We start from the raw sequence: 23,827 nt of genomic DNA, 5'->3' as shown, positions 1-23,827 counted from the left end.
GCCATTTTTAGTGTTTGTTCACAACCCTTTCCTATATTCTTGTCAGTCACTTCTGGGTTGTGACCCACAGGTTGAGAAATGCTGCTCTAGTGTATCCACAACCCCACCCCCCAAAAAACAAAAAACCCAACAACAACTCGGAAGGGGGTCCAAAACTGGACACGGGACTCTGGATGTGGCCTCACCAGTGCAGAATAGAGGGGAAGAATCACTTCCCTCCACATAGAATCATAGAAAGTTAGGGTTGGAAGGGACCTCAGGAAGTCATCTAGTCCAGCATGTCTCAACCCGTGGGTCATGACCTAAAAGTAGGTTGCAAGACTATATGAAAGGGTCAGAAACAAATTTTAAAAATGGATTCTTTTAAAAAAGGAAATCGTGGGAAACTAGCCAGTATGGCACCTAGACTTCTGGCAGCCCCAGGTGAACTTTTAGTATCTGGCCCCCCTTTGCCAGAGATAATGATAACAACAATAATAAAACCTATCATTTTCAGGCCCCCTTTCTGTCTGGGCCCCAAGCCGCTGCTTGGTTCACCCTTGCCTGTGTCCAACCCTGGCTGTGTCCTGGGGCCATGGGTGCTGGATCAGGACTGGCCACTGATGTTTACAAATGGGTCCTGGTACAAGAAAGGTTGAGAACTGCTGAGTCCAACCCCCTGCTCAAAGCAGGACCATCCCCAACATGAAGGACTCATTCCTCCTGAGGGGGTGTGTGTGTGTGGGGGGGCATGGCGGCCCCTTGCAGGCAGCAGTTTGGCGGCAGCGAGTGGGGGCTGCCCACAGGCAACCATGGTGACGTTGGTGGCAAGGGTGGGCCGGGCAGGGTCCACCCGCAGGCAGCTGCAGAGGTGTCGGCAGCGGGGGGGGGGGGCAGAGTGGCGTCACATCTCAGAGGTGGCACGTCCCCCCTCCGTGCTCGCCTATGTGTTGCCTATGATCCTCAACTAGATCATCCAGGCTCCTACTCATGTGGCGCAGGGTCCCAGTGTGGCAGAGAGCGGCTGCTGAAAGGGAGAGTGGCACCTGCCCTGGAGACCTTCAAAAGCACGCGCACCTCGCTGGGGCTATTTAACCCCATTTGTCTTTCCTGCCCAAAGCAGGTGGGCTGCACCCAGTGATCTCACGAGGGCCCTTCCAGCTCTAAATTTCTGCGACTCTGGGAAAGGAAACCCAAGACACGGCGGCCGAGGAGAAGCCCAGGCCCCTGAGGACACCCGCAGCCCAGGCGCAGGACGCCAACAAGAGGCGAACCGCACGCGCGCCAAGACGCCCGCCCGGCTCCAAGCGGAGCAGCGGACGCGACGGCTGCGAGCATGCCCCGGCTGTCCCCTCACGCCGCGCCCGGCAGGGGGCGGGCTGCGGGTGGCACCAGGGCTGGACGGGGCGGGGCCAATGCGCGCGGGGGGCGGGGCCAGGTGGTGGCGCTCTCCGCCCGCGCGGGTGCTGTTGAGCGGGCTGCGGCGGGGAGCGCGGCGGCCGGCCATGGGGGAGCCGGAGCCGCAGCCGGGCCCGGAGGGGGGCTCCGCCGGGCGGCGCTTCACGTGGGAGCAGATCGCGGCGCGCACGGGCCGGGGGCAGCCGCCGCAGCCGCGCTGGCTGGTGATCCACAGGAAGGTCTACGACATCAGCCACTTCCACCGGCGGCACCCGGGCGGCGCCCGCGTCATCAGCCACTACGCCGGCCAGGACGCCACGGTGAGGAGCCCGGGGGCTATCGACGTGCCGGGCGGCCCTGGGTGTAGCAAGGGCAGGAGGGAGTGGGGAGCCCGCCCACTCCCTTCGCAGGAAGCGGGGAGGTGAGCATGTCCAGAGGGCACAGGCGTTCCCCAGCTTCAGCAGACGCTGCAAAAGGACGAGCAGTCTGCAGGGTACAAAGCGGAGGGCGCCACGTGATGAGGGAAGGTGGGGAAAGAGGAGGAAGGGGGCCAGAGGGGAGCAGTGCTGGGAGAGGCAAATGGGCAAAGCACCCGTAGGAACAAAGGGGGGAGGGTCACAAACACTAGTCCAGGTAAGGTATTCAGGTTGTAGCAGTATTGATTTAGATCAGGGGCAGGCGAAATGTGGCCTGCGGGCCAGATGCAGCCCGCCACGCCGTTCTATCTGGCCCGTGGGGCCCCTAAAAAATTTAGAAAATTAATATTAATCTGCCCCTGGCTGCCTGTCTTGCAGCCTTCAGTGGCTTGCCAAAACTCAGTAAGCAACCCTCCCCCTGAAATAATTGCCTGCTCCTGGAGGGGAATTGCCTGATGAAAGGTGTTTGTCCCTGAAAGCTTGCAATGAAAGATTTTTTTGCAAAAATCTTTTTGGTCTAATAAAAGATATCACCCCTGTACATGAGCCCTTATTGGTTAGTCCAGGTAAGGAGGTGGAATCCATAGTTCCTGTTTAAACCATGCTTAACTTGGTCCCATCTGAGGATGATTGCTTCCTCCTCAATTTCCCACTCAGACTGGTTCTTCAAATTCTGCTCACGGGTACAGCGTGTCTTTCCAGTCGCTTTCCCCAGATCTTGTATCTTTGCTCAGAGGGAGACAGCTCTGCCAGTTCTGAAGTGGCACCAATTCTTTCAGTTCTGTGCAGGTTCTTGCAGGCAATCAGTTGTGGGTGCACTCAGTTGCACAGCCTAATCCTATTCAAGATCAACAGGGTGATGGTGGAATCCATTTTCTTTTGTGTACCTGGCTGCCAGTCTGGAGAAGTGGATCTGTAGAGCTGCTGTACGGCAGTGGGAATTACTGACAGTCTGTGAAGGAGCAGGGAAGCGAAGGCAATGTGGGGCACGAGGTCTGCAGAACGTGCACACCAGCTATGCCCAGGGATACAGTGATAGGAAGGAAGAGATGAAAGTAGTGTGATCTCTTTGTCTCTGTTTCAACAGGTAGTTTGACTGTATATGTAATTCTGGCTATGTATCTGATATTTTGAAGCTGCAGACTGAACCAAAAGGTCATATTTTTAGTGCCAAATGTAGTGGTGAGAGGTTGGTGAAAAGAAGGCTGCAGCAGTGAGATTCTGGGAAAGTGTCCTAGTAGAAAGTTGACAGTTCTCTAGATTTGTCAAAAAAGAGGTCATCTGTAGAGATGACATTTTCTTGTTTGTCCCCTACAGGACCTCGCTGTCCCTAGTATCTTCTGTTCTTCCTATAAGTTCCAGTCCAGCAAAGTACTTAAGCACATGCCTATCTTTAAGCATGAAGTCAGCAGGACCATTCATATGTTTAAAACTAAGCATTGTGCTTAAATGCAGTTGTAGAGTGGCTCTTTAAAATGTATCTGCTTTCCAGATTATAGTTCTAATTTATTTGTTACATAGCACTGGAGATAGATTTGGTGTTTAAATAATCTCTGCCAGACAAGGACCAGAATCCTTGCCCTGCTGAACTTCTGTTTTCATTTTACTCGAGGTGGTAAGAAGAACGCAACATTACGGAACAAAACATGACTGGTGGCCATCTTGCTTCAAGTGAACACAATGTCCATTGCATATAAAGGGCATCTGTTGATGCTAAGTGCACTTTAGTGCCTTAAGTTTGATTCTGTTTTATTCTGTTCACATCCCAGAAAAAAAAGAACATTAGTGCACCATCATCTTGGCCTTAAGGCTATCACAGAGAGCAGTGAACAGGATGAGGACCTGTCTACCCTTTGCACTAACTGTTTTTCAGGGACTGGAGCAGGGTAGACTAGAATCACACTTAGGTTCCTAAGTCCACATAGGCACCTAATAAGGTAGGGTCTGTCCCAGAATTTCTGGGCCTTGCTAGTTGCCAACAAATATCTACATCAGGTATTAGAGTATGGCACATATTTTTGCATCCTAAAGGTCAGCCATGTGCTGTTAAGTCTTTTGAATGAAATGTGAGAAAATTTTAACAAGTATCTTAAAAAGAATCAGATCTTCTAATGGTTTGGCCCATGTTCCTGATCCAAGAAATGTGGCTTTCCTCTCTGGCGGTGTGGACAGAGCATGCTTAATACAGAGTAAATTGACTTATCTTCCTAGGAAGAGTGGTGCAGTCACACAGTGGTGTAAATCACTCTACTCGAAAGTCATGTTACCCCTCATGCTGAGGAGTTACACCTGTGTACTAGTTGTGTCTCTGCTCACCCAACCAATGTCATCCAGAAGCAGCAAACTGGCTTCTCCACCACCTATTGACCAGGCATTCTGATAGTGCCTACTGAGAGAGCAGACACTTCTCACCAAGGAAGAAATTAGGTATAAATTACTGGGTAAAATACTCAATAGAAATTGAGTTGTTTATCTATACCATGGCTCTTATTCCATTTTTGTAGGAATGAGGCAGGAGGCAATACTTTCTTTTACAAGTGGGTAGGGAGGAATTGCCATTATTTCACACAGTTGTAAAATAAGGCTTAGAAAGACTAAGGCCAACATTGACATAGCCTAATGTCATCCATTTGTTTAAGGGTCTTCTCCAAGAGGAGCACCCAAATTTAGTGCATACTTTTGCGCATTATAGCCCCTATTAGTTATGGACAGATTTTGGATTTTATTTTACTCACTTAAGTAATTCTACTGTGGTTTGTGTTTACAGAGCTGCAGCTTCCTGCCTTAACTCCACTTAACTGCAGTGTTCTGTAACAAGGTATAATGTAATGAAAAACAGTTAACACTTTGCACCTGTGTACATAGTGTAAGAGCACTTTAGAACTTGTTGGCATTTCAAGTGATTTGAATGACAAAACATCAATATTTACAATGTTCAGTATTCTTTATAGGAAATTCAAGCTATAGCCTTAGGTATAAAGTGGGTGTGTCTACATGTGCCCCGATTATAAAGTTGTTACTGTGCAGTCATTTAGCACTTGATTTAGCAACTATTAAACGACCGTGCAGTAATTGCCGGTACTGCACAGTCCTGGTGCTGCATGGGTCATTTCTGACCCTGGAGCATAGTAGCAATGAGCTACTGCGCAGTAGTGGCGGCATCACGATTTGTGCCTGCCAATGCTGCATTGCCGTAGTGACAAGCTACGTCACTGTAGCTCGTCGCTCCGGTGATGCCGTGGCTCATGTAGCCGTGCCCACTGAGTAGCTGATTCCAGGGGTTACATTCTCAAAGGGAAAACTAAAAGTTGTTAAGCACATTCTTGCTAATGGAGCAGCTTTTCAAGGTGTTATGCCTGCTCTTGCCACATAAGTTTGAACAGAGCCAGCCAGGCTATCCCTCCAAAAAAAAATACTTGAATGTGTACTATTATATTCCTCTAACTTTAAAAATGCTGCACAGTTTTTACAAAGGGCTAAATTAGTGCAAGTTATTATTGAAGGGATGTTGTTAACTTTTTTTTTTTTTTTAAATCAGTCTATTTCCTGAAAATGTTTAATCTGCTTCTTTCACAAAGGACAAGTACGATCATATAACTGGAGGAATGTTGTACTTGGCAGCCCTGACTGTATGTAGTCACCACCTGGTTGGTTAATTGCCCTCCTTTGGTTTCTTGTGTCTGTCACACGGAGTACAGGGAAAGAAAAGTATTTTTAAAATCAGGAAGATGTGATTCCAAATTGCGAAATTCCGCCCATGGAGATACTGTATCTGAAAGTACTTGTAATTTATTTTGGTAGACTACAGTTTAATTTAAGACTATGGTGTTCTTTAATATTAAACCCTGACACGGTGAGGATTAGAGCTTAGGACTCGATGAATCCCAGTGCTGCACAATATGACTATAGCAGACAGCCCAAGACAATAAGGGCATATCCTGTGCAAGATTGTGAAAATTGCATACCGTTTTAAAGCCCGGTTACCAATGAGGCACCAGGAGTTTGTATTTAAAGGGGCTACTGGTACCCAGGGCTGGGTTTATGTAGCATTGAATCCTAACCCTGGGAGCACATAACAAAAATGATACTATATATTCTCTGAAGATATAGTTTGCTGAAACTGAACTGCTGACATTTTAAGCAGTCCAGCTGGAGTGAATCCCAACTTTCTGGAAATATCGGTTTTGGAAATCCCAAATCAGCCTCCTAAAAAGCAGAAAGAAGGACAAGGAAAGTAAGCAAGAGCACTTTCCCTTTAAGTATGTAGCTTGCTGCCTTTGCTGTTAGGAATACCATGGTTCCCAGAAAGTACATTAGAAAACCCCATCAATCCCCCCATCCACACTCCCCTTTAAGAGTTTGCTGCTAGGTTTTACAACCGCTATTGTAATGATTGGTCAAAGCTTGTGGTACCACCGTCTCCTGGTCTGCCCTTGTACCACCCCCTTTTTGCCCTCTTCCAATAGGAGAATGCAAACAGAAATACCCTTCTTGCTTTCTCCCTCCCCTGTTCAGATAAGCCTGAGCGGAGATGGTGCTGTATTGCCTTCCTGATGGCAAGCATTTTCAAATACAAGCATTTGAAAAAATTTTGCCTGGCTGAGGACCATTTAAAGGGGCAGTGCAGTCTAGGAGCACACAAAGCTGTGACAGCATATGCAGTACTGAGCAACATGCTGGAAACAAAGGAAACGGGTGCAGTGGCAGGGATTCCCTGGAGAAGAGAGCACAAAGTTAGACTGGAGGAGCCTGAGACCGTGGTGATAGGGGAGACACCAAGGAAAGAAAATATGCAGTAAGAGACAAAGATGGAGACCTTGAAAATTCCTCCTGTGGGCCTGGAGACTAAGGCAAGGTGGACTGTAACCACACAGCTGTGTAAATCCTGGCTGCTTGGTTCAGGCTATAATTTGCCAGACAAGGCGGAAGGTCCCTAGATACGCCCGATGATTGACACTTTGCTGCCGTGACAAAAAGTCTGATTTCTCCTGCTGAATTCTCTCAAGTAGCTATGGGGAGACACAAGCTTGTTACCAGATCTCTCAAAAACAGGGGAGGCAAGCAGAACTATTCTGGGAAATTAGGGGAGACATGGGAATTTGTTAAGTGGGGGAGTGACGTAGTCTGAAGCAGGACCCTCCCCTACTGCACTACTTGCCTAGATAAGCATTCCTAATGCAGCCAGATTCAGTCTCTACCCTGTTATTTGCCCCTATCCCTAACTCCTAGCTCCTTCAATTTAATCCCTGTTCAGATGGTGGCACATCACTGAGGCAACATGCACTGATCTGATGCGTTCTACTATAGTTGAGCCATACCAGTTTATAATTTGCAGGGAGATTAGGGAAGATCCTGAGTAGCAAACCGCCTCTGCGAGAACCACAGTGATCCCTAGTGGGCAGAGGAGGAACTGAACCCTAAACTTTTCTGCCTGCTCTGAGGAAGTGTGGAAAATAGTGTGAATGGAAATAAAACCCTTGCTTACGGAGTTTTAAGGTAAAGGGGAAAAGGAATAGGGTGTTAGAAACCAGATAGAGAAGAGGGCATGTAAGTGCATATTTTAAGGTGGAGGCTACAGAGCCAGAAGAGGAATTATTGGCGACAAACTAAAGGAGGGACATGTAAGCAAACAAGAAGTGGACAACCATGAGTCAAAGAGTTTTGGTATGAGATTGGACTGGAAAAGGAAGGCTTCAGATTCAGAAACAGGGAATGAGATTCCATTGGTGACATGTGCATTGATAAAGCCAGCAAGAAACTGTGGTATAGTATTCCTCTGAAAGGTATGCTTTTTGGCTTTGAAGAAGCCAGTAAGATCTTGGGCAGGACAAATAGAAAGGTCCAGTATGTTTCAGCCCTTGCATAGTCCTGTTGAGCTGGGGGTGTTCACACAGTATCCTTGCTTGTGAACGTGCCCCACAGTGTGGTTTTCCTGCTTCTCTTTTTTTGTGTGAACTCCAGGATCCCTTCACAGCATTCCACCTTGATAAGGCACTGGTGAGAAAATACATGAATTCATTATTGATTGGAGAACTGGCACCAGATCAGCCCAGCTTTGAGCCCAGCAAAAATGTAAGTGTCCTAAAATCTGCACTTTGGAATAGGTTTCTGGCTAGAAGGGCACTATGCTATTTTTTTTTTTCATTTTCTGGCAGTTACAACTCCCAATATATCATAAATGGCAGTGGATTATGGAGGAGGTGGGGACACAGCACCTTTAATCTGGTGTAATATGTCTTTAGACTGGTGTAAACATGTGGAGCAGACATAGCAAATACAGCCCTACTCTATGTGAAACACCTTACTCCAGGGTAAACTCAAAATCAGTATATCATTGTGATGTATTGTGTATCCAGAGTTTGAGACAATTTCACCCTGGAGTAGTTACTTGCTTAGTGCAAACAAGTAACTACTGACTTCCCACCACCTGTTAGTAGAATATTGCCCGCTGCTACTTGCAGAGAGCTGGATAGCTATTTGTTTTAGACCCTATTTGGGCCCATCTACACAAAACATTTACTGTGGAGTAGACTAGCTCCACAGTAAAACATCTTCCATCTACATGGGTGAAGCTATTAGGCCAGAGTAAACTAAGTGACTTCGCTATAGGTTAGTACTGCCAAATACAAGTACTATCCAATGGTAGAATTATTTACTCTGCCAAAATGCATGTATAGATGCTGGTGGGGCTGGCTGGGGCATGAAGGTGCTTCAGTGTGGGGGCTGCCTGCCAGCTAGCCCTGCACTGTAGCATCCTCGCACTCCAGTCAGCCCCTCTGCAGCATGCTGACCCGGGTCAGAACATCCCTGGGCTGGCAGGCTCATCCCTGCCAACTGAGGTTGCACTGCCTCAGTTCAATGTGCTGTGGTGCCAGGCTTATGTATAAATGCTGCACTGGGAGCAATAAACTCTGGTGCAGACAGCGCCAGAGTTTATTCAGCGGTGTTAATTTCACATGTAGATGCACCCAGTATAGCTTACACTAGAGTAAAATTCTGGTGTAAAGTGTTTCGTATGTCCACAGCTGGAGTCACCTTTCCCATCTCAGGCTTCCCCTTGGTGTCATAACATTATCTGTCTGGGTGAGCAGGGCTTATAGATTTTGGATTCCATATTGTGTTACAGCAGTCCCCTGTGAGGAATGGAGTGCCGAGCTTGTCAGCCACAGGTTCCCTTTGGGATAGAGAGACATGGACGTAAGAGGGAAATCATAGCAGCTAAGGAATCTCTCTGGTGTCACAGTGACTGTCACCTGAGGATGAATCCAGATGTGAAGGCATGTGCAGTTTGTGGTGCCATAAACCTCTTTGCAGTGCTGCAAACCACGCATGTTGCATGTTAAACCATGTGCGCTGCTGCTAATTTGCAGCACTGGAGCAAAGTTTGCTACTGGGATTTATTTCCAAGTTAAAAAAAAAAACCCTCCAAAAAAGGGGGCACAAAGGCACCAAAGACCATGTACTGGGACAAATGCACAGCACTGTGGAGCTCCCACACTGAGGCACCCTGTGCCCTAGCCAGTTGCTTGGCTGGCCAGGGTGCAGCATGCCTCGAGATGGGGGAGCAGGCAGCCTTGGGTTGGCTGCTTCCCTGCCTCTGCGTGCCTCAGCGCAGAGGCTCTGCAGGTGCCTGTGGTGCAGTGTGCCTCAAGATGGGGGCTCCATGTGCCTCAGCACGGGGCTCCACAATGGAACTCCTGTACTGAGGCATATGGAGACAAGGGAGCAGTGAGCCCAGGGCTTCATGTTTTCCCATTTCAAGGAACACTGCATCCCAACCAGCCGTGGGCTGCCTGCTCCCCTGTTTTCACATGCTGCTCCCCAGCTTGCTGGAGTACAGGATGCCTCAGTGTGGGAGCTGCCTGCCAGCTAGGCCCACACTGAGGCACCCTGTGCCCTGGCCAGCCTCCCTCTGCAGCACATGAAGCCACAGGACAATGTGTTCTGCTGCCAAGTGCATGAACAGGGGTGTGCACTGCAGCACAAAGTAGTGGCACAAATTTGTGCTGCTGCAAATACACACCTCTGCTCATATGGACATGGCCTGAAGGTGGGAATGGGGAAGACAAATCCACTGAGCCAGTGGCTCTCCCAGTGTCAGAGAGATCCATTTACCTGGAGGCAATGGCATGTCAGCTGCATGCTTCTCCTGGTGTCTGAGGGAACCACAGCTTTCCCCCACTGCTGCAGTGCCTTGTCCAGAAGTGGAGGAATTAAACATCTCCCAGGATGTTTGAGGGTACCGTGTTGCATGTTGAGATCAGAAAGTGCTGTATTGTTGGTTGTTTCCACAGAAACTGCTGGTAGAGGACTTTCGTGAGCTGCGTACCACTGTTGAAAGGCTGGGACTCCTGAAGCCCAACTATCTCTTTTTCGCTCTGCATCTCTTTCACATCTTGCTGATGGATATTGCTGCCTGGCTTACCCTCTGGTACTTCGGGTCATCCTTGGTGCCATTCCTTTTCTGTGCCTTGCTGCTAGGGACTGTCCAGGTAAATGGTCTAAGCCCCCCAAAATAGGGAACAAACCTCTCCTCCCACAATCTCTAGAACAACTTGGTGCTCCCTGGTGTTTTTGTCTGTATCTAGGGTGTTCTTGTTCTAGGTGATTCAGGCAAAGATAAATACTTAAATGCTGCAGGAAAGTTGGGAACAGGGATCTGGCAACAACTATATATTTGCTTTCTTCCAGTAGGAGATGCTGAGGAGAAGGGTGTAGGAGTTCTGGATGTGGGGAGGTGACAACTTCTCCACCTTTGCCTCTGTTAGCAGGACTCTTTGTGGGAATGAAAGTGAGGAAACTGGTTGTGAGAAGTTCCTAGCCATTTTAGTCTTGTGTACCCAGCTGGAGATGCTGTAAGAAGTGCTGGAAGCTCTGGATGTGGTGGGCTCTTAAGAAGTCCTAGTTCCTCCCAGTTTCTAGAAGAAGGGAGGCAAAATAGACTTAAGATGATATGCACTTTCTAACTGAGTGGATTTAGAACAGTGTCCTTCCCATTGCCCGCCAGACACCTGTTCATTTCCTCTCAATCTTCTTCCCACATTGCACTTCCCTGATTTCTGAGATACGCTGTGCTAGTCAGACCTTTCTTGTTTTCCCATGGGAACGTCCAGTGAACTACTGCAGAGGGCACAGCAGCTGTGAAAGCCTCAGCTTCCCATGCCTAGCTGGTCCTTTTGGAATTGCAGATACTCAGAGGAGGCAGCAGCAGGCACCTCTTCAAAGAAAACTTTGTTGCAGAGCTCAGAGCAATTTGAAAGAGAATAAATGCCCCCTTTCTCAATTCCATAACCTCTTCTTCATGGTGCTTATTTTCCCTGTGAAAGCAGCTACCTAATATTGTATAATTTCCCCAGGTCCCAGGTGGAATCTGTTGGCACTGCAATGAAAGAGCAGCAGTAATCTATACAGACAGCAGTATTTGGGGTCACCTGTGGAGAATGGAAAGACTCCATTGCTATCAAGAGTGGGGGTGCTCTCACCTGGCTGGAGGGCACAGTCAACAACGAGAGTGCACTCTTTAGAACTGAGTGTACAAGGAATGCACTTTGTTGTAGATGGACATGAAGGCTGTTTTATCAGTGACCCTTTTTGCCTTTCACAGGCCCAGGCTGGGTGGCTTCAGCATGATTTTGGGCACCTTTCTGTCTTCAGCAAATCTAAATGGAACCACGTGGTTCATAAGTTTGTGATTGGCCATTTGAAGGTAAGTGTTCAGGGATGAAAATGGCTGTCAGATTTTTAACAGGACTAATGAGAGGGACAGGCCCTTGGGTTTGGAAGGCATCTTGTCTGCAAGATGTGGCAAAGATTTGGACATGATGCCAATTTTGGGGAGGGGTGAATAAACGATAGAAGAATTGGCTTAATTTTGACAGCATTTTAGTTTGGATCATTTTGTCTCATCTGTTTTTGCAGGGAGCACCAGCCAGCTGGTGGAACCATCTGCATTTTCAGCACCATGCCAAACCCAACTGCTTCCGCAAGGACCCTGATGTTAACATGCACCCCTTATTTTTTGCTTTGGGGAAGACATTGTCTGTAGAAGTGAGTCTGAGTGGTGTCTGGGGTAGAAGGAGGTGGCATTAGAAGATGTGGAGGGTTTGCCTCGATCAATGGGATTCTGTCAGTGCATGTTGGACTGGGTCCAGGCTGGAATCCAAATATATCTGTAGGGTAATTCCACTGAGATCAGTGGCATTACAGATGACCCTCGCCATTTGTGGGGGATACGTTCCCATAATCCCCTCGAATGGCAAAATCTGTGAAAGGGCACTGCATTCATGAATGCAGTCTGCGTTCATGATCGCAGTGCCCCCGGCAGCTGTGGGGGAGGGGCGGGCATGGCTCTGGTGGTGATGGCAGGAGCATGGCAGTGGTGGCGGGAACCTGGTGGCAGCAAGCGCAGAGCTCCCAAGGTGCTCTGCTAAGTGTTTAAAGTGTTCGGCATTTGTGAATATTTGAAATTGCGAATGCTGAACCCACAAATACCAAGGGTTTCCTGTACACCCAGAAGGTCTTTGGCACTTGCAGCGTTTTTAAAAAATACTAACCCAAATGAATAACGTCACCTAGTCAAATTGTCTGATTTTTCATTAGAACTGAGGAACTGAAAAAAACTAGACTTAGTGTATTTTTAGACTCTGATTCTGCAAGCTTAAGTACTGAGTAATTTTAGGGGCTACTTCCATGCTTAATGGCTGCGCCTACATGAGGCACTGACTGTGTAGTACCTCGTTACTACTGTGCAGTAGCATTGCATGGCAATGATGTGATGCTACTGCACAGTAGGAATGAGCTACAGCACAGTCAGCATCACCAAAACGCCATTTGGGGACGCTGCTGTGCAGTAACTCCAGTTACTGCGCAGTCGTTTAATACTTGTGTATGCAGTACTAAACGACTGTGCAATAACAACTGCACAGTCAGTGTCTCATGTAGAGGTGGCCAGTGTTAAGCAAATTAAAGCCAGTGGGATAACTCACATGCATAAACTTGCATAAATATATTCAGAATCACAGTCAGATCTAAATCAGAAAGCCTAGTACAAAAATCCATATAGGATTCCACCAGCCCTCGTCAAGATTATCTATTCCAAGGAACACAGTTAAATTTGAATACGGCTGTATAAAGCTATGGCTTGATTTCTCTGTGCTTTAAATTTGATTTCAGTAGATTTCCGAAAGGATGATTCAAGCAAAGAAGTGAGTTCAAGTGATAGGTGTCATAGCTGTTGTTTGCAGTATTACTTGTGAGGAATTACACAGATATTTTAGAGGTAAAGTGGGACAGAGTTTTATTTAAGAAACATCTTTCCGGGAAATTGCATCTCGAATGATTTTAACTTTTGGAATGTGAAAAATGAAAGAATGTATAATAATAGAGGGCTAAAAACATTAAACAATTAGGGAAAGGGAGATGAAATGCTTTCAGAGGGATCTGAACTGATATGGAGGAGGAAGATACAGGAAGGCAGTTCAATGGGAAAGGAGCTGCAGAAAAGACAACTACATTGAGACTCAGAACAGATATTACATTTGTCCTTGGACAAGTTGTGCCTGTATTTGTCCCAGAACAGAAATTTCTCAGGATTCGCATGTACATAACCTTTGTTATGTACATGCATGTACATGTACATCAACCTTTCTGATCAAGCTTTAGTAAGTGGCTGAATGCACTGCTGCTTTTCTGCCATTAATTCAATTATGCAGTCCTGAGTAACCACTCAGATGCACTTTGCAGTGTCCCAGAATGAACTGTTTGTACATCTTATCCCATAATCTTTATCTTATCTTTTTAGGATTTATTTGGAACAACTGGCATTGACGTCTGAATGATTACACTCTGTCCTGAGATGAAATGATTTATCCATTTATTTAGGCATTTATGAAAAGATAAATGCAATGTCCCTTTGTAGCCCAATAGTGGGAAGTCAGTGGGAGTGGCTCCAGGACTGAGGTTTGGGTTATACGTGAGGAGAAAATGCTAGAAGATGACTAGAAAGAGATAGCCTCCAGTTTAGGGAAGATGAAGGAAAACAAGTGCAGATTTGAAGAGTTAGGAGCACTGTTTTGAATTGCCTCTGGATTTGTTTAAAGAGCTGGTGAAGTTGTTTGAGGACAGAAGCAATATGGTCTCTTTGTTTGACCAAATGACATTGAAAATCAACAGTATGTCATAGAAAAATATGTTCATCCCTGTTTCCATGGCAACAGCCTAACATCTAGATAGTTATCTTTCTGCTTTGGAAACTAATCTGATGTAGGCGAAGGTTTTAAACATTGCTTTATATATCAAGAGAATAATATTTTATTCAGGTTATTTCGTAGGAATTTACACAAATTATGCTCATTGACTCATGCATTTTTCCAATTCTGGGAATTGCATTCACCAGCTGTACTGAAGGGAAATAGGCCTAGATATTGCAAGCATCTGTTACCAAAAACAAATTACTGTCGACTGCAAGGCTTTCATCATGCACATGCTTAATTTTAATCTCATAAATAGTTCCATTGTCTTCAATAGGATTATTTACGTAAAGGAAGTTAAGATGACATATAAACATTTGAATGATTGGAACTTAGAAACAACAGGGATTGTAGGATGCACTAGACTAGTACGTGATCACAGCATGATCAATAAGATGCACACTGAAGTACACCAAAAATACATTCACATTGTATTTGTGTGCCTGCCTTTGTGTGTGGGAAGCATCTAGTGCTACTAGAAATTTATTTGCCAAAATGTCAAAGATGGATATTTTCAATTTTTGAAATCTGTTGCTGATTTGTGTTTGTTTGCATTCAAAAATTCATATTGAAAAATTCCAGTCTGTGAGTAACTAGGCAGCCAAAACTAGTGGTAGAAAAACAATGTAAATAATAAAAATCTTTTGCCTGTTTTTCATCCTCCACATCTGGCTTTCATCTCATCTTTTCCATTCCATTGAAACAGCTGCTATAATTATCTGTCTCAGCTTTGACTGGCTGAAACCTTATGTCAAACTTCTGTGAGATTTCTGTACCTTCTCAAGTTTGTGTTTATGATGTATTTTAGCCAGTCTGCAAGGTCTTTGGGGCAAGAATGGTGACTTCTATTTGGGCATAAGGTACTCAAAATATAACATGAAAGGGGAAAAGAGGCACAGGAAAACCTGAAAAAGGAAGAATGGAAATGAAAAAATAGAAACAGGAAAGGGAAGGGTTAAAGAGCGTCTAAAAAAAAGTTGTTTATCTTGTGTCTTGCAGATGATTCAAGACTGTTAGCTTAAGCTGCAGAGTTTAATTTGGGAGGTTCCTGTTTTCTTACCCATATCAGGATGGTGATCTTTTTATGTATCCTTACTAGTCCTGTTTGTAGTGTAATTCTCAAAACTGATGATTATAAAATAGTTGTCCTTGCAGTGCAAGTTTGAAAAAAGTCCTGAGCAACCTTGAGAGAGTCTTAGAAGCAGTAATGTGACTAAGAAGGGGCAACTGGGACAGCAGCCTTTGCTGGGAAGGGCATAAAAATAGCTGTAGCTGATGGCTGGCTTTGCTGCTGTCACTGACAGTGCAGCAACAAGTGCTGTCCTGTGCGCTGCCGCTGCCCAGGGTGTGGAGCTGCCCTGTTATGCCTCGACTTAGGTGTTCTAGGGATATTTCTTATTACTTGCAATAATACTTTAGTTATCAAGCAAGTACATCCCACCTAGCCCTTGGAGAATGGGTTAGAGCAGGGGCAGGCAATTATTTTTGGTGGAAGGCCGCTTACTGAGTTTTGGCAAGCCATCAAGGGCCACATGACAGGCAGCCAGGGGCAGATATATATTAATTTTCTGAATTTTTAGGGGCCCTGCAGGCTGGATAGAATAGCCTATTGGGCTGCATCTGGCCCGTGGGCTGCATTTTGCCTGCCCCTGGCTTAGAGTCTCTACAGTGCTGGTGAGAGACCATGTTAGTACAAATCTTTGCTGCCTGGCTCTCTTTGCAGATGTGGGAATGATTCTGGATGCGGATATGGTTTTATGGAAGGTATCTATTCTGATCTAGGGCCCTACTGCTCTTTGGTTCATTTCAGAACCTTACTAAGCAGTCAGGATAGCAACATTAGGCTGGGGTTCAGTGTGATGTGACATAATGAAAAGCCTTTGCTGGACTTGAATTTGTGTGGACAGTATTTGTGTTAAGGTTTTGTTATTGTTTACTTTTTATTTCAAACATCAAAAGTGAATATCATAAACTTAAAGTAAGCATCTGTAACTTGCAGAAGAATATTAACATGCATAAGCAAAACCATTTCAGAACCTTAATATTAAAACAAGGGAATCAAATAAACTTCTGCTTTACACCTTATGGGGAAAGAGCACAAACAAGTTAGGAAGGAGGATCATAAACAAGAAGAAAAGAAGGGCAGGTAGAAGGGCACATGGAACAATTTCTCTGTTTGCTTAGTGGAGGGAGACAGAGTTTTGCAAGATCTTATGCCCTCTTTCTACCATGCTGCAGATATCCCTTACTATCTTAAAATTTTGTCTCCCATCTTTATTATCTTATCTTTACCAGGCTGGCATTACTTAACTTTGGCAACACAGGGAAACCCGATGACCCAAAGTCTTGCTTGGTACTGTTGTATTATTTATTAGCAAGTGCCAGTATTTGCCAGTCTGATTCTTGGGGCTCTTATTAGCTCTGCTGTGTTCTGAGAAAGCAAGTGTTAAGATGAAACCTTAGCAGTGGTTCTACCAGTGGTTCTCAACCTTTTTGGACTTGAGGTGCCCTTCTTTGGACTCAAGGCACCGTTCTATAACTTTTTTTAATTGAGTGACATCAAATTTTCAACAACTCAATAATGTATCACAGTGCTTACTTTCTTGCAGAGGAGGGATCCTCTGGGCAGGGACAAGCCTGAGTCTGTGCTTATCTCCTTAGTTTAGCTGCTTATCTCCTAATACCTCACTTATCTCCTCACACCTCATGGCATTCTTCAAAAGATCTGGCATCACACCAGGGTGCCTGGGCATATCATTGGGTTATATGGTAATAATAAATTGCATCTGATGTTAGGTGTACCTCCAGTGCCCCCTGTTGGAGCAGAACTTTTGATACATCTTATTCATATTGTAAGGGACTAGGTTAATTTGTTGTGTGAAAGAAACAGGCTAAGGAAGGCTTTTTTTAGTAGACATAGTGTGTTATAAAAAGGGGGTCAGTGGAGCAATGGGTAGGTGAGATACTAGCACAAAAGGGCAGCTAATAAAACCCTGTCTTGGGAAAGTCTGTCTAAGCAGGCATTTCTCTCAGAAGAACTGATAGGGACATGGCAATGGGCATTTTGCAGAGGGCTGGTTGGAAATGCTCATTTAGGTGTCTTTGCAGCTTGGATAACTTGCTTTCTTTTTACAGCTTGGGATGAAGAAGAAGAAATTCATGCCGTATAACTACCAGCACAAGTACTTCTTCATAAGTGAGTAACTCCACCTTTTTGTTTTATTGTGGGGCCTTCATTCTGTAGTCACCAGGACCCTCTGAATTAATTCCTTTGTGATGGAATTATTTGGCTAATGTGTGCCTTTTTTTTTTCTTTCCTTTAGTTGGACCCCCAGCCCTGGTGCCCCTCTACTTCCAGTGGTATATATTCTACTTTGCAGTGCAACGGAAACAATGGGTGGTAAGTAGATCCCAGCGTACCAGGCCCTATGGAGTCCCTACGTTTATGGTCAAGATTCAGTGAAGCGAGTTGGGAGTGAAAGGTCAGAGGGAAGCTGGTCATCATGTTTCCCTAGAACAAAGAGAAATGGGTATAGGATCTGTGCAATATCATAGACAGTTATATATTTTTTGAGAGGAGGAGAAGACAGATGTCTTTCTTCTAATGTGTGTGCTTCTCAGTCTGAAAGAACAGCTTGCACATGGGTAACAGATGGCATCCCTGTGCTGTGGTGGTGGTCATTCCAGAAGGGGGTGAGGGCTTCTACAGATATTTCCTTCTACTGTGGACTAGGCGCAGCCAAGGCTGTCCTTGGTTGGGGAGAATGGGGAGAATGCCCCGGGCCCTGCACTTTGCAGGTGGCCCATGGAGCTGGACAGAGTAGCTGTGACGACATTGTGCCGCCACCATTGGCTTCATGTCCGGCAACTTGCTACCCCCACATCCATCTGCCGCTGTTACCGCTGGCGACTTCTCTGCATCCAGGGCATGCGGAGGCAGGGCCGTGCACTGGCTGATTTGCAGCTGGGCCCCACACTCTGCTTGGGTCGTCTCTGGGTGCAGCTCTACAAAATTTGAACATCAGATGGCACCAGTGGCTGATAAAGGACAGAAGAGAAATGATGCACACACTTTTTTGGCTGCCTAAAGGGAAAATCCATTGAAAGCTGGAGGAATGGGAAAGAAAACAGTAGAAAGTAGAGGGTGCTGAGAGTCAGATTCAGAGCTCCTCTACCTAGGAGAACCACATGCTAAAAGAATGAGTAGATCTTTCTCTTTGCATTGGGAGAATGCCAAAACCTTGTTTCTCTTTAGTCCCAGGTTTCCAGTTTTCATTAGCTGGTTTTCAGGCTCTCATCCCACAGTTTACCATGAGAGAGCCCCAGAAATTGCATGCCAATCTCCTGGTAGCATCCCAGTGTTTTGTTTCATCTGCTACTTCTTTGTGCCCTGAAATAAGGAAGGGGAGATGTTCTTACCATCTCCCCTTCATGCTTTTGGACCATCCCACATGCCTAGAAGGCAGTCCTTCAGCAGTGCAGGGTGGAATGGAACAAAGAGAAATATGTAGGGATTCTGGAGTGGATAGAAGAGAACTGGATGGAGCAGTACTCATAGCGGTAATGGATTTTGGAGACCTCAAAGGGAATGTAGTAATGGTTGAGTGCTGGTTTGCGATTTTGGTGACTGGGGATATGGGCAGAAGGCACAACCCAGAGAGAATGAACGGAGGAGGAAGAAAAAGAAAATGAGAAAAATCCACAGGAACAACAAAGAGGAACAATGATGAGTGGGAGGGGTGTCTGCTTTCTCTTTTTATTGCTCACTTTATTTTCAGAGATGAATGCTATATAGTTCTACAGAGCATGTCTTCTCCAGTCCTTAGTCTAGCTCAAGCTCATTATGTGCAGAGTAAGGACAGGAAGTTAGAGTTCATGGACTCTAAGAACATAGGGAATCCTTCAGATGGTATATGAAGGTGGGGGAGATGGGGGTGGGACAGGGAAAGGATTGCTATGTTGTGTGGATGATTGGAGATTGCAGCAGTGGTTTCTTGGCCAGCCAGTGCAGGATGATACATGGTAATAGAATTTTCCTTCTTGAAGAATGATTTTGTCTTCTGTCATACAGGACCTGGCCTGGATGTTGAGCTTCTACATCCGATTCTTTTTCAGCTATTCGCCCTTACTAGGGGTGAAGGGTCTCTTGGGGCTCTTTCTGCTGGTCAGGTAACATTCAATGTGTAATTTCCTATAGGTGCTTGAGCTTATGCCTGTTACCTATTGATCCCTCTACTTTGTCATTCCCTAGTCCTTTAGTTCTCCTTCCCATCTCTCCATTTTGTCATGTCTCCCCTCTTCTGCCCATTGTGCCTTTCTGTTGTATAATAAGAGATTGGTTTGCTTGGGGCATCATCCTCTGTGGGGCCTTTTTCTGACCAGTTGGTTAGAACATGTAGGACTGTTTTTGTCAAGTGAGGACTAATTTGGCCTAGTAAAAGTGTTTTTTACTGGGTTCTCACTTCTTGGGCATGCATGTCGTCAGTGAGTGCTTTATGTGTTTATATGCACAGGTTCATAGAGAGTAACTGGTTTGTGTGGGTGACACAAATGAACCACATCCCAATGCACATCGATTATGATAACAATATGGACTGGTTCTCTACTCAGGTATGATCCTTTTCTTTCTAAGGATCTGTGGTTGTAAAGGGGGATTTCTAGACCAAATGCATACTCTTTGAGATACAGGGGGATGGAGGGGAGGGGGGCAGTATTCAGCTCAAAGACTATTACTAGAATTCAGTGACAGGGTAATACTAAAAAAGGACTTGTGTTTGTTCCATGAAGTGTGTGGTGGTGGGAAGGAACTGGGGCTGCATAGGAGTATTATGGAGAATACTGGAGGCTAGACCATAATGAGAATTAGAAATTTTGGAAAGACGTTTTTATGGGACCCTTTTCTTATACAGGTAGTGTCTGTGTTCCCCTCTCATCATGTTCCTTCATCTTATGTCTGTTCCTTTTAGTGAGAGGTGTGAGGAGATCTCCAAAACTGAGAAGCAGGGCAGCTCTGTAATGCCAGCTCTGTGAAGAGTTGGTTAAGACAGCAGTAATTTCATATCAAGCTTGCCATTATCATCCAGACCAAGTCCCAAAGTCCTCAGGAGGAAGGGCTGTGAGCATCATCCTAGGATGCTTGTGCTCAGGGTAGAGGAGTTTGAGGATGAAGAAGATGAGAGAGGGAGTATGCTTGGAACAAACACCGTGCTCTCTCTTTATTCCCTCAGCTCCAGGCAACATGCAATGTTCAGCAGTCACTGTTCAATGATTGGTTTAGTGGGCACCTAAACTTCCAAATCGAGCACCAGTAAGTTTCAGTACTGGGGGCGGGGAAGGAATCTTAAAGGGTATACATCAATATGACCACTAAGGGAGGAAAATGGACACTGTGGCACCATTTAACATTCAGAGGTAGTTAGCTGTGTTAGTCTGAAGTCAGGCAGAAGGCAGGATAGAGTTTTACCTTGTAGACTAACAGAATCAGAGATGCATAAGTTTTTGTAAGCAGAAGTAAGCAACTGCTTACAATAGCCTATATACTTCTGATTCAGTTACTCTGTAAGGTACAAATCTACCTTGACTTCTGCCACTTAGCACAAACATAGAAAACTTTTGGAGCGAAGAATGTGGAGGAGGAGTGGGATTAAGAGGAGGAAAAGGAATTCTGTGCTACTACTGAGCACATTCTTAGCTGGAGAGGCAAGAACCTCACAGGACACAGGAGAGAGTAGAAAGTACGACTTAGCAGTTTATAGTGGATGGACAGAGGTGAGATAGGGCACTACAGCACACTGAGGATCACAAGGTTAAGGGGAGAATAAAGCAACTGTGACACTGGGTCTGGAAGGAGCAGTTGGAACCCTTTGGGGCACTTTATGGGAGACCAGATACCAGTGACACCACCTTATTCTATCTTTGCAGCCTTTTCCCCACGATGCCTCGACACAACTACTGGAAGGTGGCTCCCCTAGTGAAGTCCATGTGTGCCAAACATGGCATTGAATACCAGTGCAAGCCTCTGTTCACTGCCTTTGCAGATATTGTATAGTAGGTATCAGTCAACTGATGTTCACAAGTGAAGAATTTCCCCTTGTTTGGAAGTAAATGATCTAGTGACATTGGGGCAGGATGGAGGTAGCTGAGGTTTAAAGCAAACAAGCTAAGTGAAACTAAAAATCAGGGAGGCAAGCACAGAAGAAGGGCGAATAAGGAGAAAAGCCTTGATGCAGTGGAAATAGGCCTTGATGGCTTATGGGCCTGGGCATGGAATGAATCCTTTAAAATCTAGCCCTGATTTCAGTCCACCTTCACATAACATCCATAGTTTCTCCAGTAAACACTAACCACCTGCTTCCCTGTCTTCTATCAATGAGGCTCCAGATCTTGTGCACTTGTCTCTGAAAATATGTTATAAAGAGAGAGGTGAAGTCCTCAACAATTTCGAGTCCAGGCCTCATTTATTCATTCTACTTTATTCTTTTTGTGACATTGTTTCCAAGAAACCTTATCTGACTTTCTTCTGTGCTTACCTCCCTGATTTTTAGTTTAACTTGGCTTGTTTGCTTTAACTGTCAGCACTTTGATCATTCTCTTATGACTCCACAGTAATTTCGTCATTCATTATCCTTCCCAAAAGCCATGGCCTGAGTTATTGTATGTCTGAATATCCTGTTCACTTGTGTCACAGAAGGGAATTTTAATGTTTCTCCTCATTTCACTGTTCTCCCTTGATTTTTTTCCCCCTTCCAGAAGTGTGCACACACTGCTGCTGCACTTCTTCATCTTGTTTTGAAACTAATTGGCCCTCTCTCTCTCACTCAGCTCGCTGAAGGATTCGGGAGAACTCTGGCTTGATGCCTATCTGCATAAATAGGAAGCAGCAGTTCCTCACAGCGGACTTACCCACCTCCACTGCATCTTACAGTGGGTATGCATGAAGACAAAGCACAGAGGGCAGGCAGCTGGCTCAGCCAGGGGTAGGGAACTGAGCAAGCGTAATTCTAGTATTGAATGTTTTCTTTTTTATTGATTTTTAATCTTGATTCTTAATCTGTCATGCTTCTCCCATTCCTCCTTTCTGGTGCTGAGTTATAGAGAGGAACAGAATGGAGAAGACTATGCACACCAGAGAGGAGGTCTGGGAATTGAAGGCCATAGGACTGAGAATTGAAGTCCTTCCTGCTCCTGGCCTTTCACTTGCTGTGGCTAAAGGAAGGAAACCTCTTAGCTAACATAGGTTATATTCAGTGTGAAAGACCCAAGGAAGTTGGGACAGTCTGAAGTCAGTGAACAGGGAAATTTAGGAGTGGTGGAAGGAAGAGGAGGAAAAGTAAAGGAGAAATTCAAGTATTTGAAAAAAGAAGAAACTAGGGACTATGCTTTCAAACACATTTGTGCATTTAAGCACTGCAAAGGAAGTGTCGCAACCATGGTGGAGTGGGATAGAGAAGAAAGCTAAACTACTGAACAAGGCTTAGACTACTTTTTTAGGGATGAGTGAGAGAAGAAAGACCAAAGCCATAAAGGGCACCTATACACATGCAGGAAGGCTGCTCCAGCGTGCTGTTATTACAGTCTGTTGGAGCAGAGTCGATTAATAGAGTCTTCTGGAGCGTGGTAATTACCACACTCCAGCAGACTCCAGCATCACGTATATCAGCATCCCTGCGCTGAAAAATGGTGTTGGGGGTGCTTTAACTAAAGTCCATTTGATGAGCTTTAGTTAGAGTGCTCCCACCGCCATTTTCCAGCATGGGGATGGTGATACACGTGATGCTCCAGATGCTTTAATTAGAGCAACTCTTGGAGCCACTCTAATTAAAATGCACCCCCCACCAGAGCACATGTATACACGCCCAAAGAGGCCTTGATGGAAATTTGGGGAGTGGCCAGGCTCTTCTCCCAGAGTTACAGTAGTGGAGCATTTGACACAATGTGTTCCCTGGGAATACTGCTATATACATGCCTTTTGTGCTGTTTTCAAGGATGTAGGAGAGTAAGCCTCTGGATCTCCAGGTCAGTTACCACAGAAGTTTTTCCAGAGGTAGTTTCCTCAGTGTCATACTCCTACAAATGAAACTGCCAGTGGACCAATTACTGATATACCACAGAGACAAAAAATAGTGCAAATGGATTTCTAGTTTCCTAGATTAGTTACTAAAATGCCTCCAGCAATTTAGATTAGGAAGTAAAAGTGTAATTGAGCTGTATCTACCTGAGATTTCATGCTTACTACACCTTCATAAATAGGAAGATAACTGGATTTCTTGCTCTTAAAGCACAACATGCTCCTTCATGAGCTAAAGACCAATCTTATTTAACTGTCAGGCATTTTGGGCACCATTAGAGTGAATCTCAACATTCCAGCCAACAGAAGGCAGTGGTGCACTTGTGCACACACATACCAGTCAGTATGCTGCAGCTGTTTTCATTACATGAAGTGCCTCTAACACATGCTTCAACGAAGTATGTTCTTCTGTGTAACTCTGTTAAAGAGTATTATCCTTACTGCTTTTATTGGGTCCACTTACCAGACCAAATGCCACAACTGCTAAGTTAAAGGTAGGACCTGTCATGCTTAAAGATCTGATTAGATAATGCACAAAACTCCTCCTTTTCTCTGCCCCATAATGTTTTTCTCTCTAAGTCTCAAGCTCGTCCCTTCTGGGTTTTGGGCCTAGCCTTTTCTCTTCAGCCACTACTGCTGTCATGTAGACAAGCATATGTTACGAGGTGTCTCTGCACCTTCCTTGTGCTTTTCCCTCTCCCTGACACTCACTGCAGTTG

At 45.4% G+C, this 23,827-nt stretch overlaps 1 protein-coding gene across 1 annotated transcript; it reads left to right on the top strand.

Annotated features, from left to right (window-relative positions):
- The first annotated feature begins 1,445 nt into the window (after positions 1-1,445).
- On the top strand, positions 1,446-22,092 carry LOC109318130 (fatty acid desaturase 1-like). The gene is made up of 12 exons (XM_019547171.1): positions 1,446-1,697; positions 7,755-7,865; positions 10,088-10,285; positions 11,398-11,499; positions 11,712-11,840; positions 17,177-17,237; positions 17,365-17,441; positions 19,113-19,210; positions 19,555-19,651; positions 20,269-20,348; positions 20,963-21,088; positions 21,863-22,092. Exons 1-12 carry the CDS (start codon positions 1,485-1,487, stop codon positions 21,912-21,914), a joined length of 1,344 nt encoding a protein of 447 aa, XP_019402716.1. The 5' UTR covers positions 1,446-1,484; the 3' UTR covers positions 21,915-22,092.
- The last annotated feature ends 1,735 nt before the right edge of the window (positions 22,093-23,827 follow it).

This window comes from Crocodylus porosus, unplaced genomic scaffold (genome assembly GCF_001723895.1).
Source record: "Crocodylus porosus isolate Cpor-Errol unplaced genomic scaffold, CroPor_comp1, whole genome shotgun sequence".
NCBI classification, from domain to species: domain Eukaryota; kingdom Metazoa; phylum Chordata; order Crocodylia; family Crocodylidae; genus Crocodylus; species Crocodylus porosus.
The sequence above is the reverse complement of the archived record's forward strand: the minus strand, read 5'-3'. Positions and strand labels throughout refer to the sequence as shown.

Excerpts from the sequence above, each read along its gene's own strand:
- LOC109318130 (XM_019547171.1), top strand. The coding sequence starts at position 1,485 with ATGGGGGAGCCGGAGCCGCAGCCGGGCCCGGAGGGGGGCTCCGCCGGG. Across the intron at positions 17,442-19,112 it reads TGCAACGGAAACAATGGGTG|GACCTGGCCTGGATGTTGAG; the intron begins GTAAGTAGATCC and ends TCTGTCATACAG. Across the intron at positions 19,211-19,554 it reads GGGCTCTTTCTGCTGGTCAG|GTTCATAGAGAGTAACTGGT; the intron begins GTAACATTCAAT and ends TTATATGCACAG.